Below are 27,811 nucleotides of genomic sequence, written 5' to 3'. Positions count from 1 at the left end.
TAACGAGGCCCTTTTATTGAAGTTATTTTAAACAGTTGTATATTACGTAGACGTCCAATTCCTAACAGAAATTAATGTTTTCAGAAAAGAGCTAAGACAGCCCAGCTACTAGACTTTACAGAGGAGCGAACAGAAGCAGGTGGGGGAAACCGGGATGCGACGTAGGCAAACGAACGACAGTACCTGTGCGAAAATATGATTCAATATTCAAAGCTCTTTCGTCACTGGAAAACGCGAACGTATTTCTGGAACGTACTATACTCACTAACTCAGTATTGCATACGCGGCCTCGGTTCTGTGTGGAGAACGGTTGGAAGTTTACTAGTAGAGGGGGTGGGAGTGAATTACATTCAAAAACTCAGGTACAATAAAAATTGAAGTAAAAATAAAATGATGTCCCTGTATTATTTAAGAAGATTTTGAAGGTATGATATACAGCTAGATGAGATTTATTGCCTGATATGTCTAGCACATAGCATTGTTTGCATTAGCTGTTGTAGCTCTGAATTGAAAATTTTTAAAAATCTTATCCCAAAAACTATTCTTTCTTCGAATGCAGAAATACTGTATATAGGGAGGTTCTTATTTCAAATGGAACGTATGAGGGAACAATCGTTGTGAAAATCCATTGTCACTTGATGAGCCTTCCTTGTTATCATAACACTACAACTTTATGCTAACGTTGATTTTTAAGGACATCGCCATTTGCGAGCGGAGATTGGAATTGTGTAGTACAAGAAGCTTCAATTGTTGCAGTTCTTTGACTTTTTGTAAAATACCAAATGGAGAAGAGTGAAAATTGTTAGAAGTCTTGTTTTGTACGTGGAATTTTGTCAAGGGGGTTATTATTACAAATGTGTACAGTTTACATTATTGTTATTACATTATTATTATTATTATTATTATTATTATTATTATTATTATTATTATTATCATTATTATTATTAGCCATAATCGTGCGCTTCCCTGTACTTGTTAGAAATAAATATAAAGTAATTACAAAATTAAAATAAGGCATTTGGTCCACGGAACATCCGTGTTTGATAGAAGGGTAAATCGTTTAATATGTTACTTAATTGAAATTGTATTAAAATAATTTAAGTAGGATTATTTTGGTCCAGAGAGCACTCATTTCCTGCAAGGATAATTCTTTTAACATGTTTCTTAATTGTTATTACATACAAATATAATTAAAATAGGATAATTTGGTTCAGAGAACATCCGTTTTTGGTGCAAGGATAATTCGTTCAACATTTTTCTAAATTAGTATTGACTGCATCCTTCACTTCAAATTAATGTCAATATAGAGTGGATTGTGTAGGAAGATAATTTTTTGTGTTAACCTCACTGTGCATCTTTTTTTTGTCTTTGTTAAATTTATGGTCGTTGTTCCTGCAATAACTCCTATGTTACATATTTATCGATTTTCAGATTTTTGCTCTATTAAATAACTTAAATAGTGATACAGCAAATAATATAAGCTCCTATATGTAATTATATTTCTTTCTTTCTTTCGAAAATGTAATAATTCACTATCTCCTATGCACTACTTCCATGGAAGAATAAATGTGTTTTTTCTTCCTATTGAAAAATTTCACATTTTACACATAGGAGTTATTGCAGGAACAACGACGTTATTTGTAACATCTGTGGTCATGTCGCGTGTTTAGAATGTGAGGGTATATCAGTAGGCCGTTTTTACTTTTGTTGAGTTTATGTTTCTGTAGTGTGTTGTAGATGGCTTATGTTCACGTAACTGATTATAGATTTTGATTAATGTTTACCTTATTGGTAATTGAGACAGTGATGAATCATAGAATATAAATTTCCAATCTGACATTTCCCTTTAAGATTAGGGGAAACCATGAAAACCCTAGAGAGATTGGTCGGCCACAGAGTTTGAACCCATAACCTCTAGAATGCGAGTCTACCGTCTGAGCCAGCCCACTCGGTTGTGCATCATTGTTTGTGTAAATAAAAAAATGAGAATGAATGTGGTACATAAATATTATTTCAAGAAACACAAGAAACTAATACGGGTAAATTATGAGCACAGGAACGTCATTTCGTGATATTTATTAAAATAACTCAGCTCCAGTCAGCTCAATGGTAAAATATTTATTTTCACCCTATATGTACTGTATTTTTGGTCCAATAAATATACTCATCTTTACGACAAAACTTTTAAAACATTATTATGTTCTGTGGATAAAAATAAACTGAAGTGTATAAAATTAGAGTATTTTAAGTGGACCAAATAAAGTTTAAATACTTAAGTTACACAATATTTCGACAGATTACCAAGTATTATGTGCATAAAGATCTATTTTAATCTTACCTCAGTCCTCATATAGCATTACATCAATCCAGAGTAACTAAAAATTTCAAACAGTGAAGTAATTATCCAAATCGGGTAATTAACTTCTGAGATTATTTCATACAAACGCACAAACATTCTCTGTATATTAATATTGATAAACATTGATATATTTCCAACACAGAATAGAAATATATCCGTATAAAAATAGTGTTAAATGAATAATATAGTCCATTTGTGTATGCAAGGCCACCTTAAACAGACTGAGTCATTTGTTTTATTTCATTATAGTCTATTAGTGTCCCGCGCCGTGGCGTCGCGGCCTAAGGCATCCTGCCTAGGACTCGAGTTACGGAATGCGCGCTGGTTCGAATCCTCACGGGGGAAGAAATTTTCTCATAAAATTTCGGCCGGTGTATGGGACCGGTGCCCACCCAGCATCGTGATGCACTTGGGGAGCTACGATAGGTAGCGAAAATCCGGTTCAGCAAACCACCTTTAACGGCTGGGGGGATCATCGTGTTAACCACACAATACCTCCATTCTGGTTGGATGATCGTCCACCTCTGCTTCGGCATGTGAACGTGAGGCCAGCAGCCGGCTTGGCCCTTCAAGGCTGTAGCGCTATGGATTTACTTTTTTATAGTCTATTAGTCTGAGGTGGCGGTGATAAAATGTATTGTTATTTTAACATTTTTGTATTTCGTTAAATATCAGTCCTATCAAAACTTATCGGAAATCATTTTTAAAGAAACTGTTATGTAATATTTTTCATGAAAATCGATAATATGGTACATAAATATTATGAGCACAGGAACGACATTTCGTGACTCAGCTCCAGTCAGCTCAATGGTAAAATATTCATTTTCACCCTATATCTACTGAATTTTTGGTCCAATATAAATACTCATCTTCACGACAAAACTCTTAAAACATTATTATGTTCTGTGGATAAAAATAAACTGAAGTGTATAAAAATTAGAGTATTTTAAGTGGATCAAATAAAGTTTAAATACTTAAGTTACACAATATTTCGACAGAATATCAAGTATTCCGTGCGTAAAGATCTATTTTAATCTTACCTCAGTCCTCACATAGCATTACATACATCTAGAGAAACTACAAATTTCAAATAGTGAAGGAATTATCCAAATCGGGCAATTAACTTCCGAGATTACTTCATACAAACACACAAACATTCTATGTATATTAATAGTGATAAACATTTATGCATTTCCATCATAGAATTTAAATATATCCGTATTAAAACGGTGTTAAATGAATAATATTCTGCGTTTGGTGTGTTCAAGGCCACCTTAAACAGACTGAGTCATTTGTTTTCATTTCATTATAGTCCGTTAGTCTGAGGCGGCGGTGATAAAACGTATTGTTATTTTAAAACTCTTGTATTTCCTTAAATATCAGTTCTATCAAAATTTTGCATAGATTAAAACTTATCGGAAATTATTTTTAAATAAACTGTCATTATGTAATATTTTTTCATGAAAATCTATAATAAGCACGATATTTCGATTTATTTAACTCAGGCTCTTTTATAATCTTCCTTTTAAATAAAGTATTTTGGATGTCATACAGCCTAAAATCTAAGTTAGAACGGACTTCATTTATATTCCATTTTTCATATAAATTCGATGTCATTATCGCGTGAAATGATAACAAACATCCAGACAAACAGACAAAATTTTCAAAAATACGATTTGCGGTCTCTGGATGATTAATTATACATGTTAACACCAATTATTTTTCGAAAATCGAAAACTACCAGAAAAATTTCGGTTACAGATATTATTATTATTATTATTATTATTATTATTATTATTATTATTATTATTATTATTATTATTATGTTACGATATATTTATTAATATCGTTATAAAATCTATGAAACATAATTTTTCTGTCTTCCAATTCTTCACGAGCAAGTTAAATTTGGTATTGTGTGAGTTTCATTTTATTACAAGATCGGTAATAGGCACTAGCCGTACCACCAAGCACAGGGATTATATTGAAGAAGGGGTAGGAGGACTATGCCTTATGCCGATGTAGATTTTGTTACTCTGACTGTGAAGAATTAGAGAAGGAAAAATGATAATGGATAAGAAAAAATAATAAGATCTAAATATGACTTTTTTATAGTTCAAGAGGAGTTCAAAACCTTGAGTACGACTCTGGAGGTGTTTTCACGTATCTTACAATTATTACGTTAATTATGTGTTTTAAGCGTCATGTAGAAACACTTTTCACGCGTCAAGAACAAACCCTAACTTAAATGATTTTAATTACTTTATGACAAAGATTTATTGCAAGTAAATTAAAACCTTTGCACATTCAGAGACTATATTTCTCTAAGCCAGAAGTTTGTCACAGATTTCAATAGAACAAAGTAACATATTCAACATGATGCATCAGTGAAACGGCGGACGGTTCTTAAAGAAACATTGTTACTGATTCGTTTATTTCGATTTCGTCATAAATAATTTTTCGAATTGTGCCGCTTCATATCTTTCCATTCCACATTTTTACGGCATTGACATTGGTGCGGTCGTTGTCGTTGCTGCTGCTGTTGTCGCTGGTTCGGAAGTTACTGATTCTACCGTTGTTGTTGGTGCTTCCGTTGTCGTTTGTGCGGCCGTTGTTGTTGGTGCTTCCGTTATTGTTGTTGGTGCGAACGTTGTTGTTGGCGCCTCCGTTGTTGGTGCTTCCGTTGTTAGTGCGTCCGTAGTTGGTGCTTCCGTTGTTGTTGGTGCGGCCGTTGTTGGTGCGGCCGTTGTTGGTGCTTCCGTTGTTGTTGGTGTTTCCGTTATTGTCGTTGGTGCGACCGTTGTCGTTGGTGCGGCCGTTGTTGGTGTTGCCGTTGTTGTCGTTGGTGCGGCCGTTGTTGTCGTTGGTGCGGCCGTTGTTAGTGCTTCCGTTGTTGTTGGTGCTTCCGCTGTTGTTCCAGCGACCCGTGTTGTTGGGGCTTCCGTTATTGTCGTTAGTGACGCCGTAGTTGTTGCTTCTGTTGTTAGTGCTTCTGTTGTTTGAGCGGCCTTTGTTGTTGGTTCTTCTGTTGTTGTTGGTGCTTCCGTTATTGTTACTGCTTCCGTTGTTGTCGTTGGTGCAGCCGTTGTTGGTGCGGCCGTTGCCAGTGCTTCCGTTGTTGTAGGTGCTTCCGCTGTTGTTGGTGCGGCCGTTGTTGGTGTGGCCGTTGTTGGTACTTCCGTTGTTGGTGCTTCCGCTGTTGTTGGTGTGACCGTTGTTGTTGGGGCTTCCGTTATTGTCGTTGGTGTGGCCGTAGTTGTTGCTTCTGTTGTTAGTGCTTCAGTTGTTGTTTGTGCGGCTGTTGTTGGTGCTTCCGCTGTTGTTAATGCTTCCGTTGTTGTCGCTGGTGCCGCAGTTGTTGGTGCTTCCATTGTCGTTGGTGCGGCCGTTGTTGGTTCTTCCGTTGTTGTCGTTTGTGTGCACGTTGATTGTTTCTCCGTTGTTGTTGGTGCTTCCGCTGTTGTTGGTGCTTCAGTTATTGTCGTTGGTGTGGCCTTTGTTGGTACTTCCGTTATTGTCACTGGTGCGACCGTTGTTGATGCTTCTGTTGCCGTTGGTGCGTCCGTTGTTTTTGGTGCTTCCGTTGTCGTTGTTGCGACAGTTGTCGTTGGTACGGTCGCTGTTGTTGGTGTTTCCGTTGTTGTCGTTGGTACGGCTGTTGTTGGTGTTTCCGTTGTTGTCGTTGGTGTGGCCGTTGTTGGAACTTCCGTTGTTAGTACTTCCGTTGTTTGTGCGGCCGTTGTTGGTGTTTCCGTCGTTGTCGTTGGTGCTGCCGTTGTTGGTGCTTCCATTGTCGTTGGTGCGGCCGTTGTTGTTGGTGCCTCCGTTATCGTTGATGCGGCTGTTGTTGGTGCTTCCGTTGTTCGTGTGCACGATGCTTGTACTTCCGTTGTTGTTGGTCCTTCCGCTGTTGTTGGTGTGGCCGTAGTTGTTGGTGCTTCCGTTATTGTCGTTGGTGCGGCTGTTGGTGCTTCCGTTATTGTCACTGGTGCGACAGTTGTTGATGCTTCTGTTGCCGTTGGTGCGACCGTTGTTTTTGGTCCTTCCGTTGTCGTTGGTGCGACAGTTGTCGTTGGTACGGCCGCTGTTGTTGGTGTTTCCGTTGTTGTTGGTGGTGCGCCCGTTGTTGGTGCTTCCGTTGTTGTCGTTGGTGCGGCCGATGTTGCTGCTTCCGTTGCTAGTACTTCCGTTGTTGTTTGTGCGGCCGTTGTTGGTGTTTCTGTTGTTGTTGGTGCCGCCGTTGTTGGTGCTTCCGTTGTTGTCGTTGCTGCGGTCGTTGTTGTCGCTGCTTCCGTTGCCGTCGTTGATGCGGTCATTGTTGGTGTTTCTGTATTTGTTGGTTCGGCCGTTGTTCCTGCATCAGTTGTTGTTAGTGCTTCCGTTGTCGTTGGTGCGGCCGTTGTTGGTGCTTCCGCTGTTGTTGGTGCGACCGTTGTTGTTTGGGCTTCCATTATTGTCGTTGGTGCGGTCGTAGTTGTTACTTCTGTTGTTAGTACTTCCGTTGTTTGTGCTTCTGTTAGTGTTTCCGCTGTTGTTCGTGCAGCCGTTGTTGGTGCTTCCGTTGTTGGTGTTTCCTTTATTGTCGTAGGTGCGGGCGTTGTTGGTGATTCTCTCGTTGAAGTCGGTGCTTCCGTTGTTGTTTGTGCGGCCGTTGATGGTGTTTCCGCTGTTGTTGGTGCGACCGTTATTGGTGTTTCCGTTGTGGGTGCTACCGCTGTTGTCGTTGCTGCCGTTATTGTTGTTGGTGCTTCCGCTGTTGTTGGTGCCCCCGTTGCTGTTGGAGCTTCCGTTATTGTCGTTGGTGTGGTCGTAGTTGTTGCTTCTGTTGTTAGTGCTTCCGTTGTTGTTTCTGCGGACGTTGTTGGTGTTTCCGCTGTTGTTGGTGCGACAGTTGCTGGTGCTTCCGTTGTTGCTGTTTCCGTTGTTGCGGCCGTTGTTGGTGTTTCTGTTGTAGTTGGTCCTTCCGTTGTTATTTGTGCGGCCGTTGTTGGTGTTTCTGCTGTTGTTGGTGTTTCCGCTGTTGTTGGTGCGACCGTTGTTGGTGATTCCGCTGTAGGTGCTGCAGTTGATGTTGTTTCTGCGGTCGTTGTTGTTGGTGCTTCCGTTGTCGTTGCTTCTGCCGTTGTTGGTGCGTCCGTTGTTGGTGTGGCTGTTGTTGTTGATTCTTCCGCTGTTGTTGGTGCGACCGTTGTTGTTGGGACATCCGTTATTGTTGTTGGTGTGGTCGTAGTTGTTGGTTCTATTGTTGTTAGTTCTTCCGTTGTTATTTGTGCGGCAGTTGACGTCGGTGCTTCCGTTGTTGTTAGTGCCTCCGTTGTTGTCATTGGTTCCACCGTTGTTAGTCCTTCAGTTGTTGTTGATGGTGCGGACGTTGTTTCTGCTTCCGTTATCGTTAGTGCGTCCGTTGTTGTTGGTATGGCCGTTGTTTGTGCTTCTGTTGTTGTTGGTGCTTCCGTTGTTGGTGCGGCAGTTGTCGGTGCTTCCGCTGTTGTTGGTGCGACCGTTGCTGTTGGGGCTTCCGTTATTGTCGTTGGTGCGGCCGCAGTTATTGCTTCTGTAGTTAGTGCTTCCGTTGTTTGTGCGGCCGTTGTTGGTGATACCGCTGTTGTTGGTGCGGCCGTTGTGGGTGCTTCCGTTGTTGGTGCTTCCGTTGTTGGTGTTTCCGTTGCTGGTGTGTCCGTTGTTGTTGTTACGGCCGTTGTTGGTGTTTCTTTTGTTGTAGTTGGTCCTTCCGTTGTTGTTTGTGCGGCTGTTGGTGTTTCCGCTGTTGTTTGTGCTTCCGTTGTGGATGCTGCCATTGTCGTTGCTGCGGTCGTTGTTGTTGGTGCTTCCGTTGTCGTGGCTTCTGCCGTTGTTGATGCGGCCGTTGTTGGTGTGGCTGTTGTTGTTGGTGCTTCTGCTGTTGTTGTGACCGTTGTTGAATATTCCGTTATTGTCGTTGGTGCGGCCATAGTTGTTGCTTCTGTTGTTAGTGTTTCCGTTGTTGTTTGTGCGGCCGTTGTTGGTGTTTCCGCTGTTGTTGGTACGGCCGTTGTTGGTGCTTCCGTTGTTGGTGTTTCCGTTGTTGTCGTTCTTACGGCCGTTGCTGGTATTTCTGTTGTTATAGTTGGTCCTTCCGTTGTTGTTTGTGCGGCTGTTGGTGTTTCCGTCGTTGTTGGTGCCGCCATTGTTGTTGGTGCTTCCGTTATCGTTGGTGCAGCCGTTGTTGGTGCGTCAGTTGTTGGTACGGCCGTTGTTGGTGCGGCCGTTGGTGCGTCCGTTGTTGGTGCGTCCGTTGTTGTTGGTACGGCCGTTGCTTGTGCTTCTGTTGTTGGACCTTCCGTTGTTGGTGCGGCCGTTGTTGGTGATTCCGCTGTTGTTGGTGCGACTGTTGTTGGAGCTTCCGTTATTGTCGTTGGTGCGGCGGTAGTTGTTGCTTCCGTTGTTTGTGCGGCCATTGTTGGTGTTTCCGCTGTTGTTGGTGCGGCCGTTGTTGGTGTTTCCGCTGTTGTTGGTGCGGCCGTTGTTGGTGCTTCCGTTGTTGTCATTGTTGCGGCCGTTGTTGGTGCTTCTGTTGTAGTTGATCCTTCCGCTGTTGTTTGTGAGGCCGTTGTTGGTGTTTCCGCTGTTGGTGCGGCCGTTGTGGGTGCTTCCGATGTTGCTGTTTCCGTTGTTGGTGTGTCCGTTGTTGTTACGGCCGTTGTTGGTGTTTCTTTTGTTGTAGTTGGTCCTTCCGTTGTTGTTTGTGCGGCTGTTGTTGGTGTTTCCGCTATTGTGGGTGCTGCCGTTGTCGTTGGTGCGGTCGTTGTTGGTGCTTCCGTTGTCGTGGCTTCTGCCGTTGTTGGTGCGGCCGTTGTTGGTGTGGCTGTTGTTGTTGGTACTTCCGCTGTTGTTGTTACCGTTGTTGGAGATTCCGTTATTGTCGTTGGTGCGGCCGTAGTTGTTGCTTCTGTTGTTAGTGCTTCCGTTGTTGTTTGTGCGGCCGTTGTTGGAGTTTCTGTTGTTGTAGTTGGTCCTTCCGTTGTTGCTTGTGCAACTGTTTGTGCTTCCGTTGTGGATGCTGCCGTTGTTGTCGTTGCTGCGGTCGTTGTTGTTGGTACTTCCGTTGTCGTGGCTTCTGCCGTTGTTGGTGCGGCCGTTGTTGGTGTGGCTGTTGTTGTTGGTGCTTCCGCTGTTGTTGTTGTGATCGTTGTTGGATATTCCGTTATTGTCGTTGGTGCGGCCGTAGTTGTTGCTTCTGTTGTTAGTGCTTCCGTTGTTTGTGCGGCCGTTGTTGGTGTTTCCGCTGTTGTTGGTACGGCCGTTGTTGGTGCTTCCGTTGTTGGTGTTTCCGTTGTCGTTACGGCCGTTGTTTCTGCTGTTGTAGTTGGTCCTTCCGTTGTTGTTTGTGCGGCTGTTGGTGTTTCCGTTGTTGTTGGTGCGGCCGTTGTTGGTGCTTCCGTTATCGGTGGTGCGGCCGTTGTTGGTGCGTCCGTTGTTGTTGGTATGGCCGTTGTTTGTGCTTCTGTTGTTGGTGCTTCCGTTGTTGGTGCGACCGTTGTTGGTGATTCCGCTGTTGTTGGTGCGGCCGTTGTTGGTGTTTCCGCTATTGTTGGTGCGGCCGTTGTTGGTACTTCCGTTGTTGTCATTGTTGCGGCCGTTGTTGGTGTTTCTGTTGTAGTTGATACTTCTGTTGTTGTTTGTGCGGCCGTTGTTGGTGTTTCCGCTGCTGGTGCGACCGTTGTTGGTACTTCCATTGTGGGTGCTGCCGTTGTTGTTGCTGCGGTTGTTGTTGGTGGTGCTTCCGTTGTCGTTGCTTCTGCCGTTGTTGTTGGTGCGGCCGTTGTTGGTGTGGCTGTTGGTGCTTCCGCTGTTGTTGGTGCGACAGTTGTTGTTGGGGCTTCCGGTATTGTCGTTGGTGTGGCCATAGTTGTTGGTTCTATTGTTGTTAGTGCTTCCGTTGTTTGTGCTGCCGTTGACGTTGGTGCTTCCGTTGTCGTTGGTGCCATCGTTGATGGTCCTTCCGTTGTTGTTGTTGTTGGTGCTTCCGTTGTCGTCGGTGCGGCCGTTGTTGGTAAATCCGTTGTTGTTGGTATGGCGGTTGATTGTGCTTCCACTGTAGTTGTTGCGGCCGTAGTTGTTGTTGCCTCCGTTATTGTTGTTGGTGCGGCCGTTGTTGGTACTTCCGCTATTGTCGGTGTGACCGTTGTTACTGGTGCTTCTGTTGTTGGTGCGGCAGTTGTTTTTGGTGCTTCTGTTGTCGTTGATGCGGCCGTTGTTGGTGCGTCCGTTGTTGTTGTTATGGCCGTTTGTGCTTCTGTTGTTGGTGCTTCCGCTGTTAGTGCGGCAGTTGTTGGTGCTTCCGCTGTTGTTGGTGCGACTGTTGTTGTTGGAGCTTCCGTTATTGTCATTGGTGCCGCCGTTGTTGGTCCTTCCGTAGTTGTTGTTGGTGCGGCCGTTGTTGTTGATGCTTCCGTTATCGTTGGTGCAGCCGTTGTTGGTACGTCCGTTGTTGTTGGTATGGCCGTTAGTTGTGCTTCTGTTGTTGGTGCTTCCGTTGTTGGTGCTTCTGCTGTTGTTGGTGCACCTGTTATTGTTGGAGCTTCCGTTACTGTCGTTGGTGCGGCAGTAGTTGTTGCTTCCATTGTTTGTGCGGCCGTTGTTGGTGTTTCCGCTGTTGGTGCGGCCGTTGTTGGTGTTTCCGCTGTTGTTGGTGCGGCCGTTGTTGGTGCTTCCGTTGTTGTCATTATTGCGGCCGTTGTTGGTGTTTCTGTTGTAGTTGATCTTTCCGTTGTTGTTTGTGCGGCCGTTGTTGGTGTTTCCGCTGTTGTTGGTGCGACCGTTGTTGGTACTTCCGTTGTGGGTGCTGCCGTTGTTGCTGCGGTCGTTGTTGTTGGTGCTTCCGTTGTCGTTGCTTCTGCCGTTGGTGCGACCGTTGTTGGTGTGGCTGTTGGTGCTTCCGCTGTTGTTGGTGCGACAGTTGTTGTTGGATATTCCGTTATTGTCGTTGGTGCGGCCGTAGTTGTTGCTTCTGTTGTTAGTGCTTCCGTTGTTTGTGCGGCCGTTGTTGGTGTTTCCGCTGTTGTTGGTACGGCCGTTGTTGGTGCTTCCGTTGTTGGTGTTTCCGTTGTCGTTACGGCCGTTGTTTCTGCTGTTGTAGTTGGTCCTTCCGTTGTTGTTTGTGCGGTTGTTGGTGTTTCCGTTGTTGTTGGTGCGGCCGTTGTTGGTGCTTCCGTTATCGGTGGTGCGGCCGTTGTTGGTGCGTCCGTTGTTGTTGGTATGGCCGTTGTTTGTGCTTCTGTTGTTGGTGCTTCCGTTGTTGGTGCTTCCGTTGTTGGTGCGACCGTTGTTGGTGATTCCGCTGTTGTTGGTGCGGCCGTTGTTGGTGTTTCCGCTATTGTTGGTGCGGCCGTTATTGGTACTTCCGTTGTTGTCATTGTTGCGGCCGTTGTTGGTGTTTCTGTTGTAGTTGATACTTCTGTTGTTGTTTGTGCGGCCGTTGTTGGTGTTTCCGCTGCTGGTGCGACCGTTGTTGGTACTTCCATTGTGGGTGCTGCCGTTGTTGTTGCTGCGGTTGTTGTTGGTGGTGCTTCCGTTGTCGTTGCTTCTGCCGTTGTTGGTGCGGCCGTTGTTGGTGTGGCTGTTGGTGCTTCCGCTGTTGTTGGTGCGACAGTTGTTGTTGGGGCTTCCGTTATTGTCGTTGGTGTGGCCATAGTTGTTGGTTCTATTGTTGTTAGTGCTTCCGTTGTTTGTGCTGCCGTCGACGTTGGTGCTTCCGTTGTCGTTGGTGCCGTCGTTGATGGTCCTTCCGTTGTTGTTGTTGTTGTTGGTGCTTCCGTTGTCGTCGGTGCGGCCGTTGTTGGTAAGTCCGTTGTTGTTGGTATGGCCGTTGTTTTTGCTTCCACTGTAGTTGGTGCGGCAGTAGTTGTTGTTGCCTCCGTTATTGTCGGTGCGGCCGTTGTTGGTACTTCCGCTATTGTCGGTGTTGTTACTGGTGCTTCTGTTGTTGCTGCGGTAGTTGTTATTGATGCTTCTGTTGTCGTTGGTGCGGCTGTTGTTGGAGATTCCGTTCTTAGTGCTTCCGTTGTTGTTGTTGTTGTTTGTGCGGCCGTTGTTGGTGTTTCCGCTGTTGTTGGTGCGGCCGTTATTGGTGCTTCAGTTGTTGTTGCTGCCGTTGTTGTCGTTGCTGCGGTCGTTGTTGTTGGTGCTTCCGTTATTGTTGGTGCGGCCGCTGTTGGTGCTTCCGTTGCCGTTGGTACGGCCGTAGTTGTTGGTGTGGCCGTTGTTGGCGCGAACGTTGTTATTGGGACTTCCGTTATTGTCGTTGGTGGGGCCGTAGTTGCTTCCGTTGTTTGTGCGGCTGTTGATATTGGTGCTTCCGTTGTTAGTGCTTCCGTTGTTGGTGGAGCAGTTGTTGTTGGTGCTTCCGTTGTCGTTGGTGTGGCCGTTGTTGGCGGTTCCGTTGTCGTTGGTACGGCCGTTGTTGGTGTTTCCGTTGTTGTTAGTGCTTCCGTTGTTGTCGTTAGTACGACTGTTGTTGTAGGTGCTTCCGTCGTTGTTGTTGGTGCGGCCGTTGTTGGTACTTCCGTTGTCGTTGGTATTGCCGTTGCTGTTGGTGCTTCCGTTGTTGTTTGTGCTCCCGTTGTTGTTGGTACTTCCGTTGTTGTTGGTACTTCTGTTGTTGTTGGTACTTCCGTTGTCGTTATAGCGGCCGTTGTTGTTGGCTCTTCTGTTGTCTTTGGTGTGGCCGTTGTAGTTGATGCTTCCGTTGTTGTTGTTGCTTGCGTTATCGGTACTGCCGTTGTCGTTGGTGCGGCTGTTGTCGTTATTGGTGCTGCAGTTGTCGTTTTTGGTGCTGCAGTTGTCGTTTTCGGTTTTGCAGTTGTCGTTTTCGGTTTTGCAGTTGTCGTTTTCGGTTTTGCAGTTGTCGTTTTTGGTGCTGCAGTTGTCGTTTTCGGTTTTGCAGTTGTTTTTGGTTTTGCAGTTGTTTTTGGTTTTGCAGTTGTCGTTTTTGGTGCTGCAGTTGTCGTTTTTGGTTTTGCAGTTGTTTTCGGTTTTGCAGTTGTCGTTTTTGTTGCTGCAGTTGTCGTTTTCGGTTTTGCAGTTGTTTTTTGTGCTGCAGTTGTCGTTTTTGGTTTTGCAGTTGTCGTTTTTGGTTTTTTAGTTGTCTTTTTTGGTGCTGCAGTTGTCGTTTTTGGTTTTGCAGTTGTTTTTGGTTTTGTAGTTGTCTTTTTTGGTTTTGTAGTTGTCTTTTTTGGTGCTGCAGTTGTCGTTTTTGGTTTTGCAGTTGTCGTTTTTGGTTTTGCAGTTGTCATTTTTGGTGCTGCAGTTGTCTTTTTTGGTGCTGCAGTTGTCGTTTTTGGTACTACAGTTGTCTTTTTTGGTGCTGCAGTTGTCTTTTTTGGTACTGCAGTTGTTTTTGGTACTGCGGTTGTTGTATTTGGTGCTGCAGCTGTCGTTTTTGGTACTGCAGTTGTTTTTGGTGCTGAAGTTATCTTTTTTGGTACTGCAGTTGTTTTTGGTACTGCAGTTGTATTTGGTACTGCAGTTGTTTTTGGTGCTGCAGTTCTCTTACTTGCTACTGCTGTTGTTTTTGGTACTGCAGTTGTTTTTGGTGCTGCAGTTGTCGTTTTTGGTGTTGCAGTTGCCTTTTTTGGTGCTGCAGTTTTTGGTGTTGCAGTTGCCTTTTTTGGTGCTGCAGTTTTTGGTGTTGCAGTTGCCTTTTTTGGTGCTGCAGTTGTCGTTTTTGGTGTTGCAGTTGCCTTTTTTGGTGCTGCAGTTGTCATCGTTGCTTTTGGTGCTGCAGTTGTCGTTGTCGTTGGCGCCGGTGTTGGTGTTGGCTTGTGTGAGTAAGAGTATGGGTAAGGGGGTAATGGATGCTGGTGATAACCGTGATGGTGCGTTGTATGCCTTGCAGGAGGAGAAGGTGAGGAATGGTGGATTTCTTGATGTCTTCCAATCCCTACATGTCTTCCGAAGCCTCCCAACCCGCAAAGCACCAGGAACACGAACATCTGGGAACATTAGAAAATCTCTAGTGCTGTATAACGACAAGCTGATTCTGTGGGGCTTTTTTTTAGAAACTTTCAAAGGATTATGGAGGAGATAATTATGATCAACTTTCATTTAGGAATTTGTGTCCGGAAATGTTTCCTTTGTTAATAATTACAGAACGTAACGTGTGCTAACCTTTCTAAGGAACATTGGATGGCCATGGTAAAATGAATTATTTTATTTTATTCAGTGTATGCCATAATGGAGGGGTTTCTGCAATAAAAATATATGTACAGATACCTCGGCATAGTCGCCACCATTAGAAATACAAAGCAAATGCACTTATCTTGCAGTTCCTTCACAATGGCCGCGAGTATGAAATGTCTTACTTGCTTATGCACAGCTTATAATATGACTGTGTCGCTGTTTCGTTACGTACGCAGTAGAGTGCTCTAGTGTTGATGCAAACGTTCAGACGTCACTGAAGGGAGCAGACAGTACTAACCGAAGCTTTTCGAAGCTGCACATAGTAGGTCAGAAGCATTAGGTTCTGCATGTGATGAATTCGAGCTGGAATACTGACTGATGATATAAAATATTCCTTCGTAAAGTGATCAAATCAATGTGAGAAGTCATATTTTTCCCCCCACTACCTAAAAGTACTGTGATATACAAGAAAATTCACAAGTTATACATGATGTTTCAAAAATACGGTGCATAATTTCAGGTATGTATTTCCCACATGTAGACAATCAAAATAGTTCATTACAACATGTGTCCGGAAATGCTTCATTTCCGAGTTATGGCCTTCACAACATTGAAATTCACCGGAACGTTTTTCATTCCGCAAGTCGTTGTCATTACAGAAGATGTTCAAAATGTCTACCTCCTGCTTGAATACAGACCTCACATCGATGTCTCATTGACCTGCGAACACGATCCCAAATTCCAGGAGTATTGCGTATGTCCTCAGAACATGCCACAATTCGATTCCGAAGGGATTCCAAATCAGGCACCGGAGACGAATAAACCAATGATTTTAAATGGCCCCACAAGTAGAAATCGAGAGGGTTCAGATCAGGTGAACGTGGAGGCCATGCAATTGGGCCACCTCTACCTACCCATCGATCAGGAAACCTTCGATCCAAGTACCTACACAACACTGAATGTAACCTTCGCCTCGGAATGAACTGTCAGAGTGCCCTCTTAATGTCTTCTTTGACGGCAACGACCTGCGGAAAGAAAAACGTTCCGGTGAATTTCAATGTTGTGAAGGTCATAACTCGGAAATAAAGTATTCCCGGACACATGTTGTAATGAACTATTTTCATTGTCTACATGTGGGAAATACATACCTGAAATTATGCCCCGTATTTTTTAAACGCCCTGTATGTTCTTATATCATGTATCGAATACATAACTTGTATTGTGAAAATGAAGTCCAACTCTTAAATTATTTTATGCTCGTGTATTACATTCTAAAGGCTCATTCACAATGAAAATTAAACATAACGTAAGCGTTAACTTAACGTTACAGTAAAATCAAGAAGTCGTACCATCATTCACGATGGGAACATAAACATAACAGCAAACATACTTGGTAACAATGGAAACATAACAACAACGCCATTTCCTCATATTCTGTCGTATACTTCAGCGCTCCACGATTGTGTTCTGTTTGAAAATCACGTAAGCATAATCATGAAAGTTTGGAGTTTGCAAACTTTCATGTTAACGTCTTACGATAATGTTTATGTCAATGCTTATGTGAATCATTGTGAATGATCCCATTTGGTAGCTTGGGCGCAAACTTCTGTGTTTATGTTACGGTTATGTTTAATTTTCATTGTGAATGGGCCTTAACCCTTATTACTTTTAGCAACCTTAGAAAGAATCTGTAATGTTTTCATGCATATGAAATAGCAAAGCAAGTTGTATCTTATGACAGCAATAACAAGGCAAGTTGTATCTTATGACAGCAATAGGAATGCAAGTTGTATCTTATGACTTCAATAACAAGGCAAGTTGTATCGTATGAATGCAATAGCAAGGCAAGTTGTATCTTATGACTTCAATAACAAGTCAAGTTGTATCGTATGACTGCAATAGCAAGGCAAGTTGTATCTTATGACTTCAATAACAAGGCAAGTTGTATCGTATGACTGCAATAGCAAGGCAAGTTGTATCTTATGACTTCAATAACAAGGGAAGTTGTATCTTATGACTTCAATAACAAGGCAAGTTGTATCGTATGACTGCAATAGCAAGGCAAGTTGTATCGTATGACTGCAATAGCAAGGCAAGTTGTATCGTATGACTGCAATAGCAAGGCAAGTTTTACCTTATGACTTCAATAATAAGGGAAGTTGTATCTTATGACAGCAATAACAAGGCAAGTTGTATCGTATGACTGCAATAGCAAGGCAAGTTGTATCGTATGACTGCAATAGCAAGGCAAGTTGTACCTTATGACTTCAATAACAAGGCAAGTTGTATCGTATGACTGCAATAGCAAGGCAAGTTGTATCGTATGACTGCAATAGCAAGGCAAGTTGTATCGTATGACTGCAATAGCAAGGCAAGTTGTATCTTATGACTTCAATAACAAGGGAAGTTGTATCTTATGACAGCAATAACAAGGCAAGTTGTATCGTATGACTGCAATAGCAAGGCAAGTTGTATCTTATGACTTCAATAACAAGGCAAGTTGTATCGTATGACTGCAATAGCAAGGCAAGTTGTATCTTATGACTTCAATAACAAGGCAAGTTGTATCGTATGACTGCAATAACAAGGCAAGTTGTATCTTATGACTTCAATAACAAGGCAAGTTGTATCTTATGACTTCAATAACAAGGCAAGTTGTATCGTATGACTGCAATAACAAGGCAAGTTGTATCTTATGACTTCAATAACAAGGCAAGTTGTATCGTATGACTGCAATAGCAAGGCAAGTTGTATCTTATGATTTCAATAACAAGGCAAGTTGTATCTTATGACAGCAATAACAAGGCAAGTTGTATCATATGACTGCAATAGCAAGGCAAGTTGTATCTTATGACTTCAATAACAAGGCAAGTTGTATCTTATGATTTCAATAACTAGGCAAGTTGTAACTTATGACAGCAATAACAAGGCAAGTTGTATCGTATGACTGCAATAGCAAGGCAAGTTGTATCTTATGATTTCAATAACAAGGCAAGTTGTATCTTATGACAGCAATAACAAGGCAAGTTGTATCGTATGACTGTAATAGCAAGGCAAGTTGTATCTTATGACTTCAATAACAAGGCAAGTTGTATCGTATGACTGCAATAGCAAGGCAAGTTGTATCTTATGACTTCAATAACAAGGCAAGTTGTATCGTATGACTGCAATAACAAGGCAAGTTGTATCTTATGACTTCAATAACAAGGCAAGTTGTATCTTATGACTTCAATAACAAGGCAAGTTGTATCGTATGACTGCAATAGCAAGGCAAGTTGTATCTTATGACTTCAATAACAAGGGAAGTTGTATCTTATGACAGCAATAACAAGGCAAGTTGTATCGTATGACTGCAATAGCAAGGCAAGTTGTATCTTATGACTTCAATAACAAGGCAAGTTGTATCGTATGACTGCAATAGCAAGGCAAGTTGTATCTTATGACTTCAATAACAAGGGAAGTTGTATCTTATGACTTCAATAACAAGGCAAGTTGTATCTTATGACAGCAATAACAAGGCAAGTTGTATCGTATGACTGCAATAGCAAGGCAAGTTGTATCTTATGACTTCAATAACAAGGGAAGTTGTATCTTATGACAGCAATAACAAGGCAAGTTGTATCGTATGACTGCAATAGCAAGGCAAGTTTTATCTTATGACTTCAATAACAAGGCAAGTTGTATCGTATGACTGCAATAGCAAGGCAAGTTGTATCTTATGACTTCAATAACAAGGGAAGTTGTATCTTATGACTTCAATAACAAGGCAAGTTGTATCTTATGACAGCAATAACAAGGCAAGTTGTATCGTATGACTGCAATAGCAAGGCAAGTTGTATCTTATGACTTCAATAACAAGGGAAGTTGTATCTTATGACAGCAATAACAAGGCAAGTTGTATCGTATGACTGCAATAGCAAGGCAAGTTGTATCTTATGACTTCAATAACAAGGGAAGTTGTATCTTATGACTTCAATAACAAGGCAAGTTGTATCGTATGACTGCAATAGCAAGGCAAGTTGTATCTTATGACTTCAATAACAAGGGAAGTTGTATCTTATGACTTCAATAACAAGGCAAGTTGTATCGTATGACTGCAATAGCAAGGCAAGTTGTATCGTATGACAGCAATAACAAGGTAAGCCGGAGTACTTTACTGTTAGGCCCGGTTTCTTGAACCTTTGTTAAATTATAACAGTATGTTATTACATTTTAACTGTAAACTTAACAGTTGAAGCATTTCTTCAACTACTGTTAGTACTTACTAACAGGCTGTTAAAACCTATGTTAATTTAACTTCCCAATTTCATGCGATTAAATCATTTAACTCTCTGTTAGCATAGAAGTATCCAATATGGCTGGTGCTTTAGATGCTGAACTTCTATATTTGCATTATTTAGAAAATGATATCCATGAATACATAAACAGAGCGGATGATTTCTGTGATTTGACAGACCAGAAGTTCATACAAACGTATAGGCTATTTTCTGCCAAGCCTCTCTTTTCACTTTCAACTTAGATCCGTTTGTTTGTTTATTCTCATTAATTGGTTTATACTGGGAAATAATTGCCAGCAGAAGGTTTCTTTCGAACGAAGAGAAATTAGTCCCAAAATTTCTTTTTGTTCCAGTGTTTTCCATTTCATAATAGCAATACCAATACTCCGCTCCACGCTATTGTGATACAGACGAGGAAAGAAGCAGAAATCAAACCTGAGAGAATAGAATGACTTCTATTCTCTCTGAATCAAACAACGGAAACAAGCGAGAATCGCAATTATCAGAGTTCAGAAAACAGAAGTAAGCCTATACTTGGTTATAGGTTATGGTTTAACTCTAGAATCTCTGGTCCTAACAGAGAGTTAACAAACAGAATGTTAAAATGTGAAATGTAAAGTTGAAGAAACGCAATATTTTTAACAGCAATTCATACTTTTAACTTACAGTTAATTAACGCTATGTTAGGTGCATTATAACAAAGGTTGAAGAAACCGGGCCTTAATGTATTAAAATAACAAAGTCAATAACGACATTTTGACGAGTAATATATGAAACTTATACATATAAACTATCGGTAATACTAATTTAAAAACGCAGATTTTGAAAGGCCTTTCTTTCTTAACGAAAACAATGTACTTTTACTTACTGCCAAAAAACACTTCTTAAACATACGAAGCTTGAGTTGTGGGGTGTTAGGAACAATAGACTGTGCCGGTACTATTTCTCATTGTCCGTAATGAGGCGATATTAGCGATTCTAGTGGTGAGCAACTATCTATGGATGCATATTTACTATGTACTGAGCTTCGTGACTGTATATACTAGACTATGTTATGACCATTATGAGTATTACTGAACAGACACACTGCTTTATTTGTGGCGCTCTAGTGCTGGTAAGTCATAGGAGGCCCAATAGATGTCAGGAGAATGCTTAAGAGATGAAGACAAAAACTGAAGACTTAAGATTTTCTTTTCTCTTATTCGGAGGAAGGACCCGAAGGCTTACCCTGCAGCCTCAGGCTTTTTGTGCTTACCACTCTTATGCTGGGTTGCAAGAAATCTGTTCCATAAATTGCTATTCTCTCGTTAAGTAACGGACCTTTAAACTATTCCAGTCTTTAAAGTGTACAGAGGTGTGAAAATTATTAGAATAATCTTAATTTTAAAGCTTTTTTAATAGTTCCTTCACAAATATTAATTGATTTGATGAATATTGGTATATATTACTATACTGATGTAGGATATATTTACTACTAACAATGCCGGAAAGCATTGTTGTACATTGGTATTTTTCTTATTTTACAATTGTTATTATATTATGTTGGCGGAATTGGAAACATAAAAAATTATATGCACAAAACAGATGTATACGTTCATTTGATGTAAACGCAAAGAATAATTTGTTTAAAGCATTTCTTAATTAATTTTTTATGTTTCCAATTCCGCCAACATAATATAATAATTTCTGAATTCCTATAACAATTGTAAAATAAGAAAAATACCAATGTACAACAATGCTTTTCGGCATTGTTAGTAGTAAATATATCCTACTTCAGTATAGTAATATATACCAATATTCATCAATTCAATGAATATTTGTGAAGGAACTATTAAAAAACCTTTAAAATTAAGATTATTCTAATAATTTTCACACCTCTGTAGATCGTTGCAAATGTGATATTTAACGATCTGTTAGCTATTCCATCTTTAAACGGAAAAGATTCAAAACGACAGAGTCATCGTAGCCGGCGCAAATAATTCGCTTATTATACGTGCATGTCGCTATGGTAATATTGTGTTTTTGGATAGTCATTGTTTTCAAACTTCGCACAGGACAGGCATCAAATACTGACCCAGGCCAACATGCAACGATTCTTGGTACAGCTTGATAGAGAAGTAACCCTTCCTGTTTCGGTACATCTCATTCAAGTGTCCACTAGGGCTTTGAATTTTCATATGGCTACAATCTATGCACCAATAATGTTGGAAAAATTGCAAATTGAGAAGAAATCCTGTTTTACTGTTTGTACAGAACTTCCTTGAGGCATAGTAACGTATTGTTCTCTCATTCTTGCAATGCAGTCACACATCTTATTATTCTACAAACTGTAGATTTGTAAACATGAATATGATCCACTATCACATTCTGAAACGCCCCTATTGCGTAATAGCGCAAGGCAATTTAGTGCGTGCGATTTGTTTTCCAATATAATGCCCTATTCCATGCAAGAGAGCCATGAATGTGGCTTTCGATAATTTAAATCTAACCTTAAAATCAATATTATCGTATTCTTCTAGAGGATTCGATCTGTCTCTCAGTATTCTTGGTCTTGGTAGATGTTGTACCATATCAAACATAACCTCTACGTCAAACGATTCTATAATAGTAATAAAATTGTTTTATTCACAAAACTTTTCCTATACACACATGAGTTCACTGTGATATGTATGTTACACTTCACTTATTTACTTCTGATGATAACATATCCACGAAATTACTTAATACTGTCAGATACAAAAACAAGAAATATACGTACAATATAGCGGCTAACGATTCGTTAACAGTTTATAGCTCCGATTTTCGACCTATAGTTTACAGAGTGCTTTAGCGAACCAATAGCTTAAAGGTTGTTCTTGCAACGCTTACTGACACTAAATGAACAGTTATAGGACCAATAGTGTTTAACGAACCTATAAATGCTCTCTTGCAACCCAGCATTATACTGTGAATGATTGGGTAGCCGAACGGCCACGTTCTTGTACAAATACAGCACGCCGCACCGTTAACTGAGCTATATGGTATGGAAGATGATAATGATGATGAAGATATGTGATTTAATGATGGCGAAATAAGTCTGAGGTCCAACGCCGAAAGTTACCCAGCAATTCTGCTTCAATTGGTTGAGGAAAACGCCAACCACGTAAATTTTCCCAGCCAGTATTTGAACCCGGACCCGCTATTTTCATGGTCACACTTACTAACCGTTACTGCACATTTCTAGATAATCATTAAGCCTTACGCCCTTGTGAAACTAGTTCTACAATTTGTAGTTTCACATTTTGTCTGAGTTCCACACATGACTTCGTGTTTTTTGTAGAGACATTTCAGAAACGGTTCATCGTTATGTCTGATTTTGTGTAAAATATCAACAATTTTATTTCTCGTTTTCTGACAATATTTCAAAAGCGATTTTTTCTTTGCACTTATACACTTTAAGGAGAAATTTTATCTTCTATTTAAGGGTATATGTACGTGAACGACCACAAAAAATATCAGAAAATGCAGGCTCTAAATCTCTAAAATTTTACAAGAAAATGAACTCATAAGTTGACAAAAATTACTATGTACCATGACAAAACTTATTAGAACTTGAATAGCTGATAAAAGTAAAAAAGAAAAAACGATGAAAGAGTAATGGAACGGAGAAAAATTCCCTCCGGCGCCGGGATTTGAACCCGGGTTTTCAGCTCTACGTGCTGATGCTTTATCCACTAAGCCACACCGGATACCCACCGCGGCGCCGGACAGAATCGTCTCACATTAAGTTTCAACTCTTGGATTCTTTCTAGTGGCCGCCCTCTGCACTACGTCATAGATGTCTATGAACGTAGGACTGAAGTCCACACATGTGCTGAGGTGCACTCGTTATGAGTGACTAGTTGGCCGGGATCCGACGGAATAAGCGCCGTCTTCCGCATATCTGCATGGAAATATCATATGTATTTCGGTACATTAAAATAATATGTAATAAATATTTAAAAAAAGCTTAATAATAATATTTTTAAAAGCCAGTTTTATCAGAGTCTGAAAAACAATTATGCAATTATACCATTTGTAACCATAACACTGTTAGCGTTTCTCTGACATCTTTAATTTTTTAACTGTATGTAATAGACACTTATTCCCAAAATTGGAACAGTCTTAGACATGTAGAGTTGTTAATTTTAATACATTTAATTTTTTATGTGTCCTGTATAAAATATATTAATATTTACATCATGTTTTGTGACCTAATTTTTTTATTTCCATTGATATGGGCTTTATTATAGTCCAATTTTTGCATAAATGGACGTGAAATCAGTGTACAAAACTTCAGCATTCTACCTCTGTTCGTTGTGGAGTTATGAAATGATTTGTGTGGAAAAGTTTCAACTTTTGGGAAATTTAATTTAAAGTTAAAAGTGAAGGTCTTACCTGACTTGTATTGTGTTGGAACATATCTTTTTAAATACCAGAAATAAATAAATATAATATATATCACTGGATTCAGAAAGCTCTGCGTAATTTTTAATACAAAACCAAAAAAAATAAATAAATAAATAAATTATTCACGTACATATACCCCTAAAAGCAAGTAGTACATTATGCATTTAGGGACAAATTGTGTTTCGATCCCATAGTTTATATATTATTTTTTCCACGACTGCGAGTAATTGTAGCTCTTATCATCCAGTCTGCTGTCCAAAAATCTGAAAGTTAGAATTTATAAAACAGTTATATTACCGGTTCTTCTATATGGCTGTGAAACTTGGACTCTCACTCTGAGAGAGGAACATAGGTTAAGGGTGTTTGAGAATAAGGTGCTTAGGAAAATATTTGGGGCTAAGCGGGATGAAGTTACAGGAGAATGGAGAAAGTTACACAACACAGAACTGCACGCATTGTATTCTTCACCTGACATAATTAGGAACTTGAAATCTAGACGTTTGAGATGGGCAGGGCATGTAGCACGTATGGGCGAATCCAGAAATGCATATAGAGTGTTAGTTGGGAGACCGGAGGGAAAAAGACCTTTAGGGAGGCCGAGACGTAGATGGGAGGATAATATTAAACTGGATTTGAGGGAGGTGGGGTATGATGATAGAGACTGGCTTAATCTTGCACAGGATAGGGACCGATGGCGGGCTTATGTGAGGGCGGCAATGAACCTTCGGGTTCCTTAAAAGCCATTTGTTGTTGTTGTTGTTGCGAGTAATTGTTTTTCTTAGTCGTTACCTTCAATATTAAATTTTCTAAAAATATTTATTAAGAAAAAAATATATATATATATTTCCAAATTCCTCCACATTCCTATTTACATCGACCGCCTTATGTGCAACACATCCTACTGAAGACATAGTGTCATATATATACCTCAAGCAAATTCCCTTCATATTCCATAGTGCCACACTTTGATTGGACTTTATAATGTCACGGCCAAATTTAAATTTGTACAGAAACTTGTTGTTAAAATTGTTTGATTTGCATAATAAAAAATATGAAGTGGTTTGTGAGTTGCCTCCTTTGTCACAAAAAGTGTTGATTAACTCGTGGTGGTTTTGGTAGTGATATGAAACTTTGTTATACCATCCAAGCCTGGAAATTTTTTACTTCAATATTTCTTCTGAATCTCCTCCAAGCAGCGTATTTCCTCATTGTCTCTTACATTATTACTCATCTTTAGAAGATAATCACTTATTCTTCTCATTATTTCTGTGCAGAGCTATTTCATAGCTTCTAAAAATGTAAAGGCATGTGGGTGAAGAGAATAGATTGAATACACGGAGAACAAGGGGTACACAAAGAAAACAAGGTGAAAACAAAAAGAGAACAAGGGAGTACAAGAAGATCAAAATAAATACAAGAACAAGGAAAATACAAGGAGAAAAAAAAATTATGCAACGAAAACAAGGAGGATACAAGAAGAATATAGATCATACAAGGACAAGTGGAATACAAGGAAAAGAAAACGAATTTAAAGAAGACAAGGGGAATAAAAGGAAAACAATTGAAATACAAGAACAGGTGAAATAGACTGATAACAAGGTGAATACAAAGAAAGAAAGAAAAATACAAGCAATGCAAGGGTAATATAAGGAGAACAAATTTAATATAAGGACATCAAGAGACATAGAATGAGAACAAATTGAAAGCAAATTGAATACAAGGACTGCAAAGAGAATACAAGGGAAAAAAGTAAAATCCAAGAAATACAAGGAGCATAAAATAAGAACCAGAAGAATAAAAGGAGAACAAATGGAATACAAAGAGAACGAGGAGTGGTATACGAAGAGAAAGAATTGAATACAAGAAGAACAAGGGCATACGAAGAGAAGAAGTGGAAAATACAAAGAGAACAAAGGAGATCCAGAAAAGCAAGTCGCAATACTAGAAGAAGAAATTTAATACATGGCAAACAAGGAAGATACAAGGAGAAAAACATGAATACAAGCATATAAAGGGAAATACTAGCAAAAGTAAAACAAAGGAAGTTCAAGGAGAACGACGGAAGTACAAGAAGAACAAAGGGAATACAAGAAGAACGAGGGGAATACAAGAAAAACAAATGTAATATCAGAAAAAACAAGTAGAAAAGGACGAGCAGAAGAGTATTGCAAGGATAACAAAAAGAACAAGTTGAATAGAGAGAGAAGAAATTTAATACAACGAGAAGAATGGAAATACAAGGGTAATACAAGAAGAACAAAGGATATACAAGCAGAATACAAGGAGGACAAAGAGAGAGGATTACATTCTTATGTGGCGATCAATCCCCAAATTACCCTCTATAACTTTTAAGGACAAAGACTTACTTCTACATAAACACCAAACGTCTAAAACAGATATTAATTAATGAGAACCATAGAGATGAAAGTAATAACAAGACGCTGTAGGCCTAGTCTAATAAAACATTTAAAGAAAGAGTCAGGAATGCAGACATTCAAAAGAACAGTAACATACAAGAGACACATCATAATAATATTAGAGATAATAATAACAAAATAGTATGTATGTATGTATATATTTATGTATTTATTCACACTGCAAATGGGTATATACCCGATGGCTTCGGTAACAAATTACACTCAATACTGACAATTAAAAATAAACAAAATTAATAAAAAATACAATTAATAATAAATTAATAGTAATTAACAATAATAATAATAATAATAATAATAAAAACAACAGGAAGCATCCTAAATTAAATGAAGCACGATCACTTAAAATAGCATTTAAAGTAAATCTAATTTGTATCTTAACCCTAAGTTCGAACTAAAACCCCTTAAGTATGATATGTTCATACCTGCACAAGTACCTTTCAGCACTACACTTATTTCGCTGACAACTGACTCACTGCACTGGAACTACGACACATTTCACTGATTCTACCCTGATTTCACTAACACTTCAAAAACATTTCATTGTTCAAATACTTTGCACTGCCACTATAAACTATAAAACTTCACTGATAGAAACACACTTCACTTACACAACACACTTCACTGACAACACACTTCACACTTCACTGACACGACACACTTCACTTACACAACACTCTTCACTGACAACACACTTCACACTTCACTGACACTACACGCTTCACTTACACAACACACTTCACACTTCACTGACACAACACACTTCACTGACAATACACTTCACTGACACGACACACTTCACTCACACAACACACTTCACACTTCACTGACCGACACACTTCACTTACACAACAAACTTCACTGACAACACATTTCACACTTCATTGACACGACACACTTCACTTACACAACACACTTCACACTTCACTTACACAACACACTTCACTGACAATACACTTCACTGACACAACACATTTCTTCACTGATACAACATTTCAAATAACAAAATATCAATTGCACCCTCTAAATAGTGCGTATAATATACTACCGTCTATTAGTAAAGTCCTTAAGCCTATTTTAAATACATTTTTGGTTAATGGTAAAGCCTTTGGTAAGTCTGCAGGTAAAGCATTCCAGTCCCTGATCCTGACATACAGTTACTAGTTGACTTTCACATGCATAGCCCCCCCCGAAACCCATGCTGAAAATTATGTAACCAATTCGAATCATTCCAATGCTGCCTCAGATATGCTGAAATCGTGTTCCATCTGTTTGCAAACCACAGAAGTGAGGCTGATCGGTCTGTAATTTTTTGTATCTGAGAGAGACCCTGACTTATAAATTGGCACCACTATTGCATCTTTCCAATCTCGCGGGACAGTAGTAGTACTAATAATAATAATAATAATAATAATAATAATAATAATAATAATAATAATAATAATCATAATAATAATAATAATATTTCTTATTCTGACAAAGTTAAGGTTGTAAAGCCTTCTCTTCGACACAACCAAAGGATGAATAAGTTTGTGAGAGATAAAGTAGTTGATGCAATGAACATCTGGATAGAAGAGGGACACTAGAATAGTGAAACGATCAAAGAACAGAAACCCACAAGTAGAAGATCTAAGGGTAGAATACTCAAAAGATGGCGTGAATGTTGGGCATCTGAAGAATAGGATGAGTACTTAAATTAATAGGCTTCTAGCATAGATTTAGTGAGAAAATACGTAAGAGAAAGACATAGGCTAGTTCAGTATTCTTCCGCATCGAAGTACCTGCTACATTCTGTAACTTTAAAGGAACCTAAAATATCAATTCTAATGAAAATTGCATTATTTTAAATCTCTCCTAGAGATATAGGTAGGTAGTTAACTGTACATATAAGAGTGTAAATCGAAACAAAGTAATTAATTTCCCAACTACAAGTGTCTATCTATTTTCCCATTGGAATCTATTATTTTAAAGTAAGAATATAACGTTAAGAAAGAAGAGAGGACTTACCACGTTGTTCGCCATCTTGTTGCTGGTATAACCGAACTTTAAGACCTGAATGTATATATACGTGGTGGGTGATGTTTGTACAGGTGGATCTTTAAATAACAACAACTTAAGGTTAACAATAAATCACTTCTCCGTCCAACAAATAT

General features: G+C 40.0%; 2 protein-coding genes across 3 annotated transcripts in view; one reads left to right on the top strand and one right to left on the bottom strand.

Annotated features, from left to right (window-relative positions):
• LOC138694978 (LIM domain only protein 3-like) overlaps nt 1-27,811 on the top strand; it is a 913,591-nt gene that overhangs the window by 709,495 nt on the left and 176,285 nt on the right. The window lies entirely within an intron of this gene.
• On the bottom strand, nt 954-27,688 carry LOC138694970 (mucin-2-like). The gene is made up of 2 exons (XM_069819197.1): nt 27,666-27,688; nt 954-14,331 (listed from the first exon to the last, which is right to left on the bottom strand). Exons 1-2 carry the CDS (start codon nt 27,678-27,680, stop codon nt 4,858-4,860), a joined length of 9,489 nt encoding a protein of 3,162 aa, XP_069675298.1. The 5' UTR covers nt 27,681-27,688; the 3' UTR covers nt 954-4,857.

The sequence above is a fragment of the Periplaneta americana genome, chromosome 2, assembly GCF_040183065.1.
Source record: "Periplaneta americana isolate PAMFEO1 chromosome 2, P.americana_PAMFEO1_priV1, whole genome shotgun sequence".
NCBI lineage: Eukaryota > Metazoa > Arthropoda > Insecta > Blattodea > Blattidae > Periplaneta > Periplaneta americana.
The sequence above is the reverse complement of the archived record's forward strand: the minus strand, read 5'-3'. Positions and strand labels throughout refer to the sequence as shown.